We start from the raw sequence: 19725 nt of genomic DNA, 5'->3' as shown, positions 1-19725 counted from the left end.
TAAAAAAAACAATTCTCACAGTAGAGTTCAGTGTTTTTGTTTTTTCTACATAGGCCCCCAAGGTCAATTCTCTTAGGGTTACACAGTTTTAGATTGTAGGACAGCATAGTTTATAATAGGTCAATCCCTGCCTGTGCCTTAACAATTTGTCCTGTTGTAGGCCGTTTTAAAATGTGCTTGTGGTGATTTATTCCTCCTTTGATCGCTCACAGGGGAAATGCATTCTGAATGAAGACATTCTTAGGACAAAGAGAAATGATCAGTGGAACCATTCTGATGCAATATTCAGTCTGTAAATGCAAGTGTTCTATACTATTAAAAGTATGGGTGTTTTAAAGCATTGTGCACACATAATTCAAGTAATTTCAGGTATGACAGATGGCAACTCTACATGATCCTGTCTTATACATACATTATGACACTAATAATGCAAAACAAAATGTCTTCTACACAATAAATATAATGACAAAACTTATGAGAAATCAAGCTATGTTTACATTTTACAATAAAGAAATGATCTGTATTGTATTGATTGGAATGATCAAGTTACTAAAATCCAAACTATAACCAAATTCTAATTTTCACACTGTCATCATTATTCTAATACATTGAACTGGATGGATTATAAAAAAAAAAGTGTCATTGCGTGTTAAAGAATGACTGAACATTAAATTCATATCTATTCCATAGCAGATGCTTGCTAGCAACTAATATCCCCAAACTGACAAATGTTTAATTTTGCATCTAATACTGTTAGGCTAAAAATTAGTCATAATTCATTGCTGTGAATATATTTCTGGAGCTCATAAGAAATGTAGAGTAGTCATCACTCAACTAAAGGTAAAACCCTTGGGGCCATTTATACAGGATGTGTACTTGCATTCAAAAGCAACAAACAACTTCAATGGAATTGAAGGCGCATCAAGATCCATTTAAAAAGATTGTTTAACATGAAGTAGCATCCTAAAAATATGGTGTTCATTGCGTAAAATGCTAAAAAAAGCTGCATGTAAAACAGTGCAGATGGACAAAAAGTAGCTTAAAAAAAGCAATACGGAATCGATCTGAATGAGAAGTGGCAGAGCGAAAAAAGATGTCAGTATTTCTTGCGTTTAAAAAAGCGAGTGCTCCAAAATGCGAAAAATGCAGGGTCTCAAGCAGCTTTATTTTAACGCTTTTATTTTAACTAGTGCTGTCAAACGATTAATCGCATCCAAAATAAAAGTTTGTTTACATAATATATGTGTGCATACTATATATTTATTATGTATATATAAAAGCACACACATACAGTACATATTTTGAAAATATATTTATATAATTTATATTATATATAATTATATTTAATATATAAACATTACATCTTTTTCTTAAATATATACATGCATGTGTTTGTATTTATATATACATATAAATATACACAGTACACACATATATTATGTGAACAAAAACATAGGCCCCCAAGGTCAATTCTCTTAGGGTTACACAGTTTTAGATTGTAGGACAGCATAGTTTATAATAGGTCAATCCCTGCCTGTGCCTTAACAATTTGTCCTGTTGTAGGCCGTTTTAAAATGTGCTTGTGGTGATTTATTCCTCCTTTGATCGCTCACAGGGGAAATGCATTCTGAATGAAGACATTCTTAGGACAAAGAGAAATGATCAGTGGAACCATTCTGATGCAATATTCAGTCTGTAAATGCAAGTGTTCTATACTATTAAAAGTATGGGTGTTTTAAAGCATTGTGCACACATAATTCAAGTAATTTCAGGTATGACAGATGGCAACTCTACATGATCCTGTCTTATACATACATTATGACACTAATAATGCAAAACAAAATGTCTTCTACACAATAAATATAATGACAAAACTTATGAGAAATCAAGCTATGTTTACATTTTACAATAAAGAAATGATCTGTATTGTATTGATTGGAATGATCAAGTTACTAAAATCCAAACTATAACCAAATTCTAATTTTCACACTGTCATCATTATTCTAATACATTGAACTGGATGGATTATAAAAAAAAAAGTGTCATTGCGTGTTAAAGAATGACTGAACATTAAATTCATATCTATTCCATAGCAGATGCTTGCTAGCAACTAATATCCCCAAACTGACAAATGTTTAATTTTGCATCTAATACTGTTAGGCTAAAAATTAGTCATAATTCATTGCTGTGAATATATTTCTGGAGCTCATAAGAAATGTAGAGTAGTCATCACTCAACTAAAGGTAAAACCCTTGGGGCCATTTATACAGGATGTGTACTTGCATTCAAAAGCAACAAACAACTTCAATGGAATTGAAGGCGCATCAAGATCCATTTAAAAAGATTGTTTAACATGAAGTAGCATCCTAAAAATATGGTGTTCATTGCGTAAAATGCTAAAAAAAGCTGCATGTAAAACAGTGCAGATGGACAAAAAGTAGCTTAAAAAAAGCAATACGGAATCGATCTGAATGAGAAGTGGCAGAGCGAAAAAAGATGTCAGTATTTCTTGCGTTTAAAAAAGCGAGTGCTCCAAAATGCGAAAAATGCAGGGTCTCAAGCAGCTTTATTTTAACGCTTTTATTTTAACTAGTGCTGTCAAACGATTAATCGCATCCAAAATAAAAGTTTGTTTACATAATATATGTGTGCATACTATATATTTATTATGTATATATAAAAGCACACACATACAGTACATATTTTGAAAATATATTTATATAATTTATATTATATATAATTATATTTAATATATAAACATTACATCTTTTTCTTAAATATATACATGCATGTGTTTGTATTTATATATACATATAAATATACACAGTACACACATATATTATGTGAACAAAAAAGTTTATTTTGGATGCGATTAATCGCGATTAATCGCTTGACACCACTAATTTTCACGTTTTAACACTAATTTTAACTAATTGTAAAAGTGTAAAAATGCATCGCTTATGAGTGCGATGCTGAAAAAGCAGCGAGTTACGGACGCAACAGTGTGTTTACTTTGGAAAATAATTTTAAAAACACACCACATTGGAATGCAAAAACGCATTCTGTGTGAACCGACTTCTTATGTTTCCACATGTGATGAACATGATTACACACAGGATGATTCTTTGGAGATGAATGTTAAACTGAAACCTGTCGCCAGACCAAGATGATACACCCACAATAAAAAAACAAAAACAAAGAAACACCAGTTGAGACTTCATGAGACATGAGACTTCCACAAACTGTTGGCCCAGAGCGCATAACTTGAATATATAACCGACTGCCTGTGCTTGTGAGATTGTGACAGGTTCAGAGAAAGCTTTCATTCCAGTCATAGGCACAATACAAGGACCTAGGAATCCTACAGCAACTGCAAATGGTATGGCTTAGACTGAGGTCTGAAGTTAGGCTAGACAGCAAAACACAGAAAATGCCACTATAACATCAAAAAACGAATCAAATGACAAGAAAACGAGTCCAACCAAATCTATCCATATGCTAATACTGAGAATTATGGTCAGTAACTCGCACTGAGGTTTCAGTTCTATGCAGTTAGTCTTGATACTATAACAAGTATCTTCTATACACTGAAAAAATGTTACCCTAAATTTTTTTAATTGGATGAATGGACATTTTTTTTCAGTGTATCTAAGATCAAACATTTGAATAGGCTATTATAACATTTAAAGAGCTTGTCTACATCAGAAGACCGTTTTCTAAAAAAATCATCCATACCAAAATAATATTAAATCTAGGCAAATCTGAAACTTCCTTTTTTGAGATGCTAATGTATAGTTAGCCAGGCCCTCACAACGCAAAGCATCATGGGAATTCAATAGTGAGGTGTCCAGATAAAATGGTCCTATCGGGTCAGGCCCTTGCTCCATTTGGATGAGATGATGAAACGGCAAACTAATGCAACAATCCAGTCACAAAACTACGTCATACATTCATATGAGGAGGCACTTGTCACAAACAATGGGCTTCAATGAGGGAACTAGATTCAACATGCATTAGATTCATTGTATCTATCACAATATGAGACTTGCAGATGGTCTTTTCACGAATGTCAAGCTAAAAGTTTGCCACATTTAAATTTGCAATATTACCAATTCTTCATTCACTGTAAACTTTTAACTCAGTTTAGGGAACAAACACATTGACAATAGGCAAGGCAAGGCAAACAGAATGGAAAGGCTAATGTAGTGAACTTTGGAAGAAACAAAATCTTTGGGAGAGAAAAACCCCAAAACTCGAACGGCACTGACATTAAATGACTACAGATTTGGGCAAACTGTGGTCTTTCTGGTGATAACCATTCATCTTAAACCTGACGTTCAGCATGATTTCTTTGATTTGTGCGTGTATGTATATCACGAACCAGCAATATTCAGCAAGTATTCTTGAGATTCAATTTAGGCATGACACGTAAACTGAAAGATTTAGGTGATCACTTGTGTCGCTTCAGCTCAACACATCTCAATTTGTTCAAGATCTAAACATCATAAAGTACCACATATACTGTAAATAAGACAACCCCTCGCCTCAATCACTGGCAGTTGAGGGCACAGCGTACCAATATTGTAAAGGGCCCACAACACAACCCACAACTTATGGACTAAAGGCCCGTTCACACCAAGCACGATAACGATAAAGATACAGTCCTAAAAATCGTTCTCAGTATTAAAGAATAGCATAGTTCACACCACAACTATTACGATAACGATACAGAGAAACAATATCGTTGTGATCACTTTCAAAACGATTTCTTTTCCAGCTGATGAACGATAAAACACTAAAGCCCCGTTCACACCAAGAACGATAACTATAAATATAACGATATTAGCGTCCACACCAGCGAACGATATCGTCTGTTTATTCTAAGTCCTCATGCGTCTGCCGCTTTAAATTCTTGAGCTTGTTACAGCAGGATGGATTCTGATTGGCTGTCAGTGTTTTATCGTTCATCAGCTGGAAAAAAAAAAGAGTTTTGAAAGTGATCACAATGATATTGTTTCTCTGTATCGTTATCGTAATAGTTGTGGTGTGAACTATGCTATTCTTTAATACTGAGAACGATTTTTAGGACTATATCTTTATTGTTATCGTGCTTGGTGTGAATGGGCCTTAACAGCCAATCAGAATCCATCCTGCTGTAACGAGCTCAAGAATTTAAAGTGGCAGACGGATGTGCGCTTAGAATAAACAGACGATATCGTTCGCTGGTATGGACGCTAATATCGTTATCTTTATAGTTATCGCTCTTGGTGTGAACGGGGCTTTAAGGTTATTACCAAATTCAAGAGGAGAAAACAGTGAGATTTTGTTCTTCCCAGAGCCTGTGGGAAACTAAGACCCTTTAGGACTATCGCTGTGTGGGAGATTTCACAAGGCTGTTTCATGCACTGTATGGGCCAGGTTACAAGTAGGCTGGGCGGTTATCTTTTCTCCTTCCTCTTCCCTGAGCTTTTCTTCCTCTTTAGTATAGGCAACGCCATTGCTCTCTTTCTGGGCCATCTGGTAAGGCTGATGGTCCAGGCCTTTGGACTATAGCAAGGCACATACATACATAAGCATTCATAATGGAAGAAGGAATGCTGTATTTGAAACTGGATATTGATTCGTAGCATTTAAGCGACTTACATTGTCTTCCAGTGGAGTAACACAGCAGAGTTTCTCCCTGTAGCGTTGGGGCAGAAAGAACAGCAAATTGCCAAACACGGGGTAAATCGTACCTGGGTTTAACTCTTTCTCTTTCCAGGGCCCTGAGTGAACACAAAGCACAAAAACTTTGTTGTTGCAGCCTAATGATCAATGTTGTTATTGGTAACTACAACTAAATCTATTAAAGATCTATTTTAAAAAAAACCTTCATATATACTTATTAGATAAAATGTTAACAATTAGAGATGTTGCCATGATGTACTAAAATTTTAACTAAAATAAAACAAATAAAAATTGAAGCTACATAGAAATATTTTTAAAAATGACGTAAATTTTTTTTCTATATAAATAATACAAATTCTAAATAATACATATTCTTAAAACGTGTTTTCAAAATTAAATGATTAACTTTTATATGTAATTGTACTGAAGCAAAAAATACATTTAAATATTATCTTGAATATATTTACTTTGTATTAGTGTAAGAGTGTATCTACTCAAAACTGTAATATAAAAAGTATCAATTTAAGCTCAATTTAAATGTATTTGTAAAGCACATTTTCCACATAACTCTATGCATATTCGTTTTATTATGTCAAATTACATTTTGTTTTTCCTTTTCTCTGAAATTTTTGCAAACCCACTAGCACTACCTTGCGGGCTTCAATTTGAAAACACTTCCATAAATTCTTTGTGTAATTTTACTAGGCCAATGAATTCTATCCTTATCTTTAACATTTCACAGTTTAGACAACATATTCACAAAGGTAGCTTTATCAGCAGCAAAACAAAACTTTAAACTGCTTTAAAGACTCACTGATAGAACCTAGGATACGGTAAGACGATTAGAGTGTTTGATGTGTTTTGGAAACACACTTTACCCGTGAGAAAGCTGACCAGTAGTCCCACCACAACAACTGTGGCTGAATTATGAGCACTGTACCACATGTATGATAGAGAGTACAAAGCCTGAACTCCAGAAGGCCTGAGAAGACAAGAAGATAAAATAAATGAGCCAATTCAGTCTGTAATTTAACTACGATTAGTCTAAGCAGTTTTTGCAACTGGCTACAGAAGCTAAAATAATTGCTTTCTGATTCGTCTGATGGAATCAAGCATTTTAGAACAGGAATGTCTTGAGCACCATTACTTTATTAAAAATATGGACCTTGGTTTAGGTGTGATGAGTGTCGTCATCACAGCTGTTGTCATGTTTCCCACATCAGGTATGACAGTGGCATTTATCACAGGTGGTACAGATGCAGACATTCGTGAAACAAAGCTGCCGATACCGATCCAGAAAGCCATAACCAGCCCTGACACCAGCCCAACCAGAGCACCCTGAAAACACACTCAGTCAGTAAGATTTAAATAATAATAGTCCTTTTAATAAGCAAGAATGAATTAAAATGATCAAAATTGAACAAACTTCTATATAAAAACATATACATTTCAAATAAATGCTTTTTTAAACTTTTTTTTTTTATTCATTAAAAAATCCTAGAGAAACAAATGTATCACGGTCTCCAAAAATTCATTAAGCAGCACAACTGTTTTCAACAGTGACAATAATAAGAAATGTTTGAGCAACAAAATCAGCATATTAGAATGATTTTTGAAGGATCATGTGACTCTGAAGACTGGAGTAATGATGCTGAAAATTCAGCTTTGCATCACAGGAATAAATTACATTTTAAAATCTATTCAAATAGAAAACTTAATAGAAAAGTTGTAATGATATTTCAGAATATTACTATTTTTTACTGTATTTTTGATCAAATAAATGCCACTTTGGTGAGCATGAGACTCATGAAACTAAAAAAATCTTACCGACCCCAATCTTTTGAACAGTTTTGTGTATATGTGGATGCTTTGCTTGTTTGACTTACAGTGGAATTGGCCCAAGGGAAAAACATCCCGAGACAGAAAAGGCCAAGAAGAGGTCCACCCACCATCCCAAATATACTGAGTGCTGCCTAAGGATGTTAAAGAGATTGGGAAAAAACATAGATATATAGATTATTGTTAACTCTATGAATGCATTACACTAAATTACACTTAAAATGTATTTGCATTTCTTATATTATTATATCATGGACCTCACCTGCAGCACAGAGCCCATTAAAGAGGCGATGTATGCCATAGCCAGACACACAAGACCATAGGCAAGAGCTGTGGGGGAATTTAATTACAAAAAAAATTACCCCACCATCCCAGGATTGCCTTTCAGCTTAGTATGGACAATATCTTGTACTAGACTCATTCTATGAGGAAGAGATGGACCACTCATAGAAAAATAATGAGTGAAATAATAAGCTCAGCCTTTCAGACAGTTATTGTAAAATAGCTTACCCAACATTTTTGATAAGAGGGTGGCACGGGCCTCTGTCATGGGTCGTACGTGAGGTTTGATCAGATCCTCCATGGTAACCGTTGCCAGGGAGTTGAAGGCAGATGAGATTGTGCTGTAAAATAAGCTTAAAGATCAATATCAACATCTAAGAAAACCTTTGAAAATTATAATAGGAGGAAATGTCCTCAAAAAATCTGGTTGATACCTGAGAGCTCCGCTAAACAGACAGGCGACAAACAGTCCTGGTAAACCAGGAAGATCTCTCAACACATCCATTACAAAGTACAGCACCATCTGCAGATGGAGAGAGAGGTGGAGAGTGATTTTCCCATAATAACTGTCAAATGGTGCGATGATCTTGATATCAAAGAACAACAAGAAGTGTTAGGATAACAAGAAGGATACAGAAGTGAATGATCAAGGTTACAACACTTTTATCAAGAAGAAAAATATTATGATAATGATTTTCAAAATCAATAGGCTGTTGCATAAAAATAAACAATCATTATTTTACTTTCTAATCATATGTTTGGGGTTGGTAATATTTTTAATGTTTGCAGTTCAAAAGTACTGTAAAAACACTAATATTGTGAAATATTATTACAATTTTTATATATTTGAAATGCTGTTTATTCCAAAGCTGAATTTTCAGCAATCATTACTCCAGTGTCACATGATCCTCATAAATCATTCTAATAGGCTGATTTGTTGCTCAAGAAACATTTCTTATTATCAATGTTAAAAACAACTGTACTGCTTAATATTTTTTTGTGGAAACCATAATACATTTTGTTCAATACCCACAGAAAATAGAATAGATTAATAGAAAGTTTTTATTTGTCATTTTTTGATCAATTTAATACATCCTTGCTGAAAAGCATTCATTTCCATTAAAAAAAATTCATACAGTCCCCAGACATTTGAATGGTAGTATATATATTTTGTGTCTGACCTGGTCATTGCTTTTGACATAGCCCTTATCCAGCGGGCTCTCCTCTCCATATCGAGCATACATAACCAGACCCATTAAACAGCCCAACGTGAGCACGATCTGCTGGCATGGGAACACCGCATAACAGGACCTGAAGAACAAGACACCCCAAAAAACACTTCAAAATGTACTGGCACACAACACAACACAGCAGAAACAGCACAAACGGTGCATAAAACAACTTCACACTTTCAGATTCTATTGACTTAACCAGAGTGTGGGAGAGCTGGGTGTTTTCTTACATGATGGCCTCTTTCTCTGTGCGGGAGCTGAGGTATCTCTGGACCTGAGCCTGATTCACTCCATACAGGGCCAGCATGAGGAAAATTCCCCCCACTCCCAGAGTCCAGAACGTGTGCCTCTCTAAAGGGTCAGGGTTCAGGCTGCCATGGGGACCACAAAACAAAGAATGTTAGCTTCAGTTACAGTTCTGGTTTGTGGAACAGTGTTTGTTAGATAATCTTAAAGGGATAGTTTACCCAAAAATGAAAATTCTGTCATTAATTACTCACCCTCAAGTTGTTCCAAACCCGTAAGACCCTCGTGAGTAATTCATGACAGATTGTTCATTTTGGGGTGAACTAACCCTTTAAAGGAACAGTTTAGATACTCATATATGAAACAAAATGATAATAAATCGCACCACTCACTCAAGGCCTGAGATACGGCTGCCGTTTTGTGCTTTCCTCCAAACTTCAGCGATGCCACCTGCCTGATGGGTACCAACTACAATCACTGCCAGCTGCCCCGCAAACATAACAATTGTCTGAAACACATCTGTCCAGATCACTGCTTTCAGACCACCCTGGACAAGAAGAGAAGAGAGGAGCAGGTGTGTTGTAATGTACACTACCATTCAAAAGTTTGGGGATTTTTTAAATGTTGTTGAAAGAAATGCTCACCAAGGCTACATTCATTTGGTCAAAAACATAGTAACAACTGTAATATTGTGAAATATTATTACAATTAGGAATGGCTGTTTTCTATATTAATATATTTTAAAATGTAATTTATTCCTGTGATGTTCAAGCTGCATTTTTTTTATTCTTTATTCCTCTCTTGACCCTTCAGAAATCATTCTAAAATACTGATTTGGCATTCAAGAAACATTTCTATTTAAACTTTGAAAACAGACGTGCTGCTTAAAATATTTGTGTCTAAACCAGGATACATGTTTTTTGTATTATTTGATGAATAGAAAGTTCAAAAGAACAACATTACAAACGTAATTCGTTTTTTATCATTATAAATGTCTTTACTGTTACTAATGATCAATTGAATGCCACCCTGCTGATTAAAAGTGTTCATTTCTTTTTTAAAACCTTACTGACCCCATACTTGTGTAGCTGAGCAACAGTAAGTAAAAGAGAAAAGAACTAAATGCATTTATGCCACACCACATGTAAACAATGAAATGATAAACCAATGCTTATCTCCAGCCTACCAAAGCTGTGTAAAGTGTGCACACCAATCCCATGGCCAGCACTGCCCCCCAAAGGTCAAAACCTGTTACTGTGATCACAAAAAAATTCAAACATTTACAAGAGGAAAAACATGAAATAAACTACTTATGTGATTTACATCAACATGCGTGTCTTGTAATGCATCATTAGTCTCAATTACCTGCATTAAGTGCAAGTGCTGGAGCATACAGAACAACTCCCATATAGATCACCTGCGTAAAAACATAATTTGACAGATGTAACAGTTTGTAATGCTTGTTTGAGGACATAATAACTTGTTTCTCTGAATTTCCCCCTGTCTAGTAACTGATAGTTCTGAGAATCATTACACTTTAGATCCACAACGCTGAGTAAAATATTGTCCATATCAGTGGGGGGTTAGAATAAGTTTGTAGGTGAAAGTTCAAGTTTTTATACTGACAACAGGGTGTCTTTGTGCCTAACAAAACTGGAGTAAAAGACAATATTACTTTAGATTATTAGATTATACTCCTAAAGGTTTTAATATCCTATTGCACACATCCAGGTGGTAACCACAACTTACCATCTGAAAGATGAAGGTCACAGTGCCACATATCCGAACACTTTTACTAAAACGAAGTTCCAGATACTATGAAGAAGAAAAAGAAGGCAAGAATTTAATACAAACAGAAACAGTGTAAAATCCCATAGAGCATGTTTTGGTACAGCCGGAGGACTGCAATTTACAAATATTACATAATTTTCAGTCAGATGGATTGAGATGGATTGATCAAGCGTGCATTAAATTGAACAAATGTAATAATAAATACTTTCTAAAAACATTCCCCAAACTTTTGAACAGTATCTTATTTACTGTAATAAAATAGTATATTTGGATTTCTGGAATGCTTGATTTTGACTGGTTAGAATTCTGCTATCAAATATTTTTTGTATAATGTTGGGATTTATTTTGCTATACTAACTGACTGTCCATTATCCTTATAATGTTAAAGTGGGCTCCAAAAGTCTAAGACCACTTGTTGTGAGAATGCTTAAATTTTGCACTTGCAGGTCAATTTACAAAGTTCCCACCCTTTCTGACCAATTAATATCCATGTTTTTTTCCCATTAACCTTCCAGTTGTTTAATGATTACTAGATAAGGATTTTGTAAAATCCTTAAATTTCAGACAAATTCCCTAATGGACCATTCACTTACTAATTTGTGAAACTGACTCTGATTCCCAAAAAGTGACACATACTCCAGTCTCTCAAACAAACAAACACAGTGAATTTCTAATGTACTACCTGATACGCGCTGCTAAGGCGGAGCCGATAGAAAACTGGTATGAAAACGTGTGCAGGGATGAGCAGGCCCAGGAAGTAGGAGCAGCCCAGGAACCAATACTGTGTGCCGTGTGTGTAAATCTCAGATGGGGCACCCAGGATGGCCACCGCTGATTGAAAGGTGGCCAGCAGTGAAAGGGACACCGGAAGGCAGCGCATGCTGCGGTCGGCCAGCAGGAACTCCTGTGTGGTCCTCTGACGACCCCCTGAGAAGGCATAGTAAAGGCCGATTCCGGCGGAGGCCACTAGCAGCACGACGAAAATCACGTAATCCACTGTGCTGAAGTGCATCTGGACTACGTCCCCCATGATGCCGTGAGGTGTGGAGAGTAGCACTCGGAGTGATGTGGCCCCTGGATGATCAGTGGAGTGTCAGTGGAGAGTTGACCATTGGGTCATCATGAAGGATAGCAGGTGACTTGCTATAAGAAATAAATAAAAAGACAGAATATCCACATTACACTTTCTGACTGTCTAGATTTAAAGATTTTCCAAATTAGCAGTAAGGAAACATTTACACGAATGCATTGCACAGCATGTGCAAAACAACTAAAAAGTGACAATGTATTATTTTACATCACAATTTGGCCTTTTTATACGCATAAAAAGTCGCAATCCAATCAAAGCAGCAATCAAGTTAATCTTCCGTATTGTGAAGTACATACAACTGTAATAGATTATCAGAAAGAAGTCTGTTTTTCTTACAGGATATACTGTATATACAGTATAACATACATAGATGAATCATTCACTATAAGATCTATAACATGTAGGCTTTTTTTATTAGTAAACAAAGCAACAAAAACATTCTTCAAAATATCTTATGTTGCACAGAAGAATTAAAATCATGTCGGAATGGAACGATAATTTTGTCAATGAAATTAGTGACAACATGTTTTTAATATTGTCACAACAATGAAGAAAATAAACTTCATGGCAGGAATTAAGCTATTTTATAATTAAGAGATTATTTAACTATATCATAATCCAAATACACGTAACCTTAAATTACGTGTTAGTCAGTATGTGTAACACACAGTTGTTTTGTAATATCAGTAGAATTTCTAGAACAGCTGCCGTAAAGACGTCACTAGAGTTAAAGCACTGCTGGCTCACCTCATTTGATTAAAGCTCTACATTATGTTTTCTGAGCTGCTAGTAGGTGGCCTTGGGACACAGCATGGTTTTAGCCGTGTGATTCAGCATGAAAACATTAACAAAGGTTTAATTAAAAAGAACACAGAAAACACATCATCTATGTAAAAGAATAATTTGATTGTTTTGGTTTCTATATTTCATGCCACTCAAAACTTCAAAGTAAATAAATGAAATAACTGAAAAGCTACAGTCTTGTTCTCATTGTTTTGTGAAGTTCCAGACATTGATCAATGCAAAATAAATGTCTTATGAGCCAAACAAAATGATTGCTCTCAGTGCCTTGTTCAAGAAATAAATAAATACATACATAAAATGAAATAAAATAAAATAAAACACAATCACTAGTTTATCAATCACACAACCCACTGAAAACTGCGCACTGGTCTTGTGAGACATAATGACATAACACAGTTTATTCAATGAGTCATCATGTGACTTAATCTCTTTTTAATTTAATATTGTTAATTTAATATCTTCCTGTCATAACAAACCAGATTACAAGCAACTATTCTAACATATTCTGACATTCTGTAGTGCTCAAGCTTATTCACACAAACATGTGTTGAATGCAAAAAGCACTGTGGGTCAGTGTATTTAGGCCAGAGGAGTCAGACTCAATGATAAAATGTAATAGGTGATATATAAACCCATCAGTTTAAATTGTAATATATTTCAAAATGACTGTTTTTAATTTTGATTAAAAAATGCAACCTTGGTAAACACAAGAGTCTTTCAAAAACTTTTTTTTAAATCTTACCAACCCCAAACAGTATAGTGTAAACTTCAAAAGTGATCAGAAGAGACTGTCATGCATTTCAGACATATTTCATATTAATTCATGTACACACATTTAGTAGCAGGCAAGTTACATAACACCCTGTAAAATGGTCAAAGGTCAAGCATCAAACTAAACTTTCTTGAATTTGTGAGTTTGCTCATTGTCATTTATTCACTACACATGCAATATCTGTAAATTAGTTGCATACAATGGACACAATTTACTGCACACAATCCTGTCCTGTCCAGCGGAACAATACAGCCTATGAGTACTACAGCAAATATGAGATTTGTCATTTTGAGGTCAAGAACACTTGAGTTTAACTCACTTGTTTAACTAGGTCCAAATGAAAACCACACTGAAAATCTGTATCTAATCTGTAATCTGTACATATATATACAGATCGTTTTAGGGGAAGGGTTCTGATAGCGATGACATGCAAAGTGGAACGAAATTATTCATGAATCATAACCCACCAAATTAGCTAATGAGATAAAGGGTTAGTTCACCCCAAAATGAAAATTCTGCCATTAATTACTCACCCTCATGTTGTTCCAAACCCGTAAGACCTTCGTTCATCTTCGGAACACAAATTAAGATATTTTTGATGAAATGTGAGAGCTCTCAGATCCTGCATAGACAGCAACGCAACTGTAATGATCCCAGGTCCAGAAACGTAGTAAGGACATCGGTAAAACAGTCCATGTGACATCAGTGGCTCAACTTCAGTTTTGCGAAGCTATAATACTTTTTGAGCGCAAAGAAAACAAAAATAACAATTTAAAAATAACCCGAGTTATGTCTTCCGGCATTTTGGAGAGTACCCAAGAGCATAATCAACATAATCAGCATTGTTTACGTTCGGGGGAGAAAGTGAGCGCATGAACGTAATCAGCGTTGTTTACGCTTAGGGGAAAGCGTGCGTATGCATTGTGATACTCTCTAAAATGGCGGAAGACGTAACTCAGGGGAGAAGAATTGTTAAAAAAATTATGTTATTTTTGTTTTCTTTGCACTCAAAAAGTATTCTCGTAGTTTCGCAAAACTGAAGTTGAGCCACTGATGTCACATGGACTGTTTTACCGATGTACTTACTACGTTTCTGTCTGGGAACATTACAGTTGCGTTGCTGTCTATGCAGGGTCTGAGAGCTCTCACATTTGTGTTCCGAAGATAAATGAAGGTCTTACGGGTTTGGAACGACATGAGGGTGAGTAATTAATGACAAAATTTTCATTTTTGGGTGAACTATCCCTTTAATATGTGTTACCCACCATGGCTGATTTTCACCTGCATTTGGCAGGTTATTCATTTCAAACCCTGGCTGTGGGACATCATGTGTTGAAATATACTCCACATGACTCTAACAGCAGGTGGGAAGACCTTTAAAACAACTAGTTCTCTGGAATCTAAGCCAAGCCATAGACTTAATATGAAATGAATGACAAAATCATTTTATAGGCTTTGATAGGCAGTTGATAATGGTATATCATGGACAAAACTCACGGATCTCAATTCATTTTGTGTCATCAAAGCTGTTGTGTCGGCTAGTTTGCTGAAAGATGATAAGGACATGAGCGAAAGACTCTGACCTAGAAGGTCTGTGACAGCTTAGATAACAACACCGCACAAACGATGTTTGGGTTGGAATGGAGGGTTTCACACCAGTTTAATCTTTCTCACATATTATTTCAAGAAAAGAAAGGACAAGCCAGTTCTTATCTGCAGAGCAGTGATGAAAAATTCAAGGACACACGGGCCAAGATTTGTCAACTCACTATGCTGTCAAAAATGGACTGTTTGCTCAGATTCTTTCCTGTTACTGTGCAAAATAGCTTGGGTTTTTTAGTTCAATACTTTAAAAAACACAAAATCTATGATGGATGAGAAATTAAATGAGATGTATCAAAGGCAAAAAAAGGGACAAACCTGTATTGTTTCTATGATCACAAGGCTTTTGAGGATCAAACAGTGGGATAAAGGCATAGCAAAGTGTCTGTTTGATTTTCTTTAGCCTCTATGATCAAGCCCTGTTCCTGCATATGATCCATTAAGCACAGCTTATGACTCATCAGCAGCATGAGAACACACTGTATTACACAGCGTACCCTGACATGGCCGATAAATAGTAAATATCAGCTGTTCTGGACCATCCAATTAACTAACAACCCAACTGGCCCATTATTTATGGTGGTTTAGCATGAGAGCTTCTATAATTTGCCTTATTTAAAAAAAGGCACAATATTTGTCTTATAAATAGGGATGTCAATTTAACACATTAATTTAGTGGAATTAGTCATTCTAAAACCCAATGTTTTCTACCAAAAAAGCAAATGTACTTTCAATTTTCATCCCTATTTAGATGGCAAGGCCGTCAGTCATGTACATTTTATGTTATAACAACTTAATCTTTTATATTCTTTTTAGTGCTGGGCAACGATTAATTGCGAATAATCGCATCCAAAAAAAAAGTTTTTGTTTATATGAGTGTGTACTGTGTAGTGCTGTGCAATATATCGAAATATCGCAAATGTACATATCGCAATATGCATATCGCTACAGCTTGCAATATTTGGGGCCATGAACAAAAGACAAAGAGAAAATCACTCACTGCTCTTACCTAAATAACTTTTGTAGCTTAAATAAGAATCAGTGCATATTGAATTCAAAGAGTAAATACTAAGCAGTGGTTTATTTTTCCTTTTTATTATTCAGTTCCTAAACTCATGTTAAAATGACATTTTTATGTAATGCTCCGAATAAAACACTACCGTTCACTTTCAGAAGTTGTTGTAGGGGTGCTTTCTTATTAGAATCAGAATCAGAATGAGCTTTATTCACCACTTAAGTGTGCGCAAACACAAGGAATTTGTTGTGGTTTTACAGGAACTCTTGGTACATACATACATACATACAAATAACCATATATATATATATGACACAAGATAGTTATAGAAGTTCACAGAACTGACTCAGCAACAGCTGAGTAAAACTGTTTCATCTGAGCATGTGGCACTTTAAGCATTTTCGTATCGCATATTGAATATCGCATTATTTAATGAGTTATTGCATATCGCATTTTTCTTCAATATCGCACAGCCCTAGTACTGTGTATATTTATTATGTATATAAAAAGACACACACATACAGTATATATTTTGAAAACATTTACATGTATATATTTATATTCATATAATTTATATTATATATAAATTTAATACATAATAAAATATAATAAATATACATGCATGTGTGTGTATTTACATACATAATAAATATACACAGTACACACTCATATTATGTATGTACACAGAAACTTTTATTTTGGACGCAATTAATCGAGATTAATCGTTGCGTAGCACTAATTCTTTTGCATCTTTATTTTGCTTTTCATATCAGCAGGGAACCCTTGATAACAACTGACAATATGTTCTTATATTACGTATGTCAGAAATGAATCCTCAAACCACCATCTTTAAAAAGCTGAATGTTCAAGTCATACATGCCACACATAGAAATTAATACTAACAACAATAAAACAATAAAATATATCTGAAACATAAAATAATAATAAAACTGAAAAACTAATCATAAAGATAAAGAGGTTAATAAGATGCATCACTGATAGATACAGCTTTTCAATTAAGAAAAATATATTAAATTATATAAAACAATAATATTAATAATATAATTAGTATAATAATCAAGTAAAAATAACTATAATCTAGGGATGCACCGATATGAAAATTTTGGCCGATACCGATAACCGATTATTCTTTATTTTTGAAAGCCGATAACCGATATGTTGGCGTTTATATTCCAACACAGTGATAGGCCAAAATTCATGTGTTGGTGTCATAAGAACCATATTAATCTCTCAGATAACAGGAAATAAAACAAGACAATGGTATTGAATAGAACAAGTTCTGACATGAATTATAGTACTGGTAAAATCAAGTTCATGAAAAGCTGTTGTGCTCCTTAAAATACCAAGCTCACAGCACGCCAGCGGGCCAACCAACATGATTAACCATGCCTGAAGTCATTGTTTCACCAGCACCAGGATTAGCAACTTAGGAAGACTGGACTAAATGTAAACCACCAAGGCACTAACAGTTCAGCCAAAAAAAGATAATTCTGTCATCATTTATTCACCCTTGCGTTGTTTCAAACCCTTAAGACTTTCCCTAACCCTTAAACCCTGCACTTTCTGGTTACTCTGCTGGGCACCTGTATGAACTTCATAAAACTACCCATCCAACAAAACATTAATCATGGCTGTAGCTCTTTTTACAACTGCTATTATGCAACCTGACTTTATAAAACACTGTTTGGCTGTAATACTCTGCAGAAATTAATGTTCAAAGATCAAGATTTGTCCATATGAGATCCGACAAACACTTTGCTGCAACTTATTGGCATACTAACCCTATCCCTAGCCCTAAACCTAACCCTCCCTCCCCATAACTTATCCCTAAAATCAGAGGGAAATGAAAGGTGAATAATAATATTGTAAAAGCCCTAACCCTCGTTGTAAGCCTAAACTTGACCTTTACTACATTTACACCTGATTGGTTGATTAGAATGTTTGTTCTACTTGGCGAATCTGCATATTGATGCATAATTAATGACAATGTCCTCCTGGACACTTTTTATTCAAAGCGTATAGGATCTATCTTTTTCCTCAAAGTTGACATTTATCATCTTACATTTAAAGTAGGCCTATAGTTGTTATAAACATTTTCATGAAAACGGTTCTGCACACTCTGGCACGTCGCGCGTGTTATGTTTCAGTCAGTGACACCATGACGTTTCCCTATTCGTTTTAATGTCGGGACGCAACGTGTGTTCTTAAATGAATTTTAATCTACTTAAAAAAAACATTTTTTTTTTTATTTAAACGTCATTCCATGCGCGTAAAATTAAAGAAAAAATGACGTTTAGTAAAACGAAGATCGTTCACTATTACCGGTCAATGTCTCAACCCACGCGCTAGTATTCGCGAGCAACAGAGCGACGAGCTCGAGAACGAATAGAATTGCGCGCGTTCTAATTTACAGCGAGAGAGAGAGAGAGAGAGAGAGAGAGAGAGAGAGAGAGAGAGAGAGACAGAGAGAGCGAGAGAGAGAGAGAGCGGCTTCGAATATTTGACTTCATAGTTAGATAAGTTATGGATATCACCCGATGTAAAGAAAATCTACGAAGAGCTGCATCTGACAGCTACAACGTTGCTGGATGACTGTGTCCTTTCCATGCAATAGCTGCGGAGAATACCGCGATGCCTGAAGGAAATGACATACTGATGTAAAAGGGTGACACTGTTTCGTCACGACAGAGCAAAACGTGCGATACCCAGCAGAACATACGCTTGTAAGTGTACGCTGCGACGCAAAGAAACAGAACGCTCCCATTGTAATCAACGAAGCTGTCTCGGCTGCCGCGCGCGATGTGCTCTGGCAGTGCCTTTTAGCGACCTTATCATTCATTCTGCTCAGCCATCATGTATTATCTTACCTTGGTCAGAGTTCATCCGATGAATAACGAGTGATGAATGGAGAAAGGCTTAAAGCAGTCTCGGTTCAGACCACCCCTGCACTTACTCTCCTTGGCATCACAGTAAAGCTTGCTGCTCCATGGTATGGAAGGCTAGTAGATACACATGTGCTTCCGACGTCACGCTGAAACGTCCCCACGCCGCTACCTCACTCGCGGCTCTCATAAAGTGATCATCGTACTTCCCGAGGGGGAGGGGGGGGGGGAACTCTCAGAATGTGTTATACATGTTGAAAAGCAATATGTTATTGTTAAAATTAATAATTCATTCATTCATTCATGTAAAAAAAAACTCACTCACGACGTATTTTAATGAGAAACGTTCACATTCACAAAATTAAATGGTCTGACTTAAATATGATTTCTAGCTTTATTGACTTTTATATATATATATAAAACTATTTCCCTTTATTACATATATGTGATGTAATAAAGGAATCCCAATATATATAAAACTA

The 19725-nt window shown here is 35.4% G+C and overlaps 1 protein-coding gene across 1 annotated transcript; it reads right to left on the bottom strand.

Annotated features, from left to right (window-relative positions):
* Positions 1–5235: 5235 nt before the first annotated feature.
* Positions 5236–19391, bottom strand: LOC107553475 (sodium-dependent multivitamin transporter-like). Its single transcript, XM_016235686.1, has 16 exons — positions 19229–19391; positions 11740–12200; positions 11016–11081; positions 10632–10683; positions 10453–10520; positions 9659–9813; positions 9251–9391; positions 8970–9099; positions 8223–8311; positions 8017–8129; positions 7769–7836; positions 7554–7640; positions 6833–7005; positions 6546–6649; positions 5644–5765; positions 5236–5547 (listed from the first exon to the last, which is right to left on the bottom strand). The coding sequence occupies exons 2-16, from the start codon at positions 12085–12087 to the stop codon at positions 5386–5388; spliced, it is 1878 nt and encodes a 625-aa protein (XP_016091172.1). The 5' UTR covers positions 12088–12200; positions 19229–19391; the 3' UTR covers positions 5236–5385.
* Positions 19392–19725: the final 334 nt, after the last annotated feature.

This window comes from Sinocyclocheilus grahami, unplaced genomic scaffold, assembly GCF_001515645.1.
Source record: "Sinocyclocheilus grahami isolate Dianchi unplaced genomic scaffold, SAMN03320097.WGS_v1.1 scaffold473.1, whole genome shotgun sequence".
NCBI lineage: Eukaryota > Metazoa > Chordata > Actinopteri > Cypriniformes > Cyprinidae > Sinocyclocheilus > Sinocyclocheilus grahami.
The sequence above is the reverse complement of the archived record's forward strand: the minus strand, read 5'-3'. Positions and strand labels throughout refer to the sequence as shown.

Bases quoted from the DNA above. Each gene is read 5' to 3' on its own strand.
- LOC107553475 (XM_016235686.1), bottom strand. From the start codon at position 12,087: ATGGGGGACGTAGTCCAGATGCACTTCAGCACAGTGGATTACGTGATT. The intron at 9,392-9,658 runs GTGAGTGGTGCG...TCCCCATGGCAG, and splicing joins AGCCGTATCTCAGGCCTTGA to CCTGAACCCTGACCCTTTAG. The intron at 5,548-5,643 runs GTAAGTCGCTTA...GCCTTGCTATAG, and splicing joins TTACTCCACTGGAAGACAAT to TCCAAAGGCCTGGACCATCA.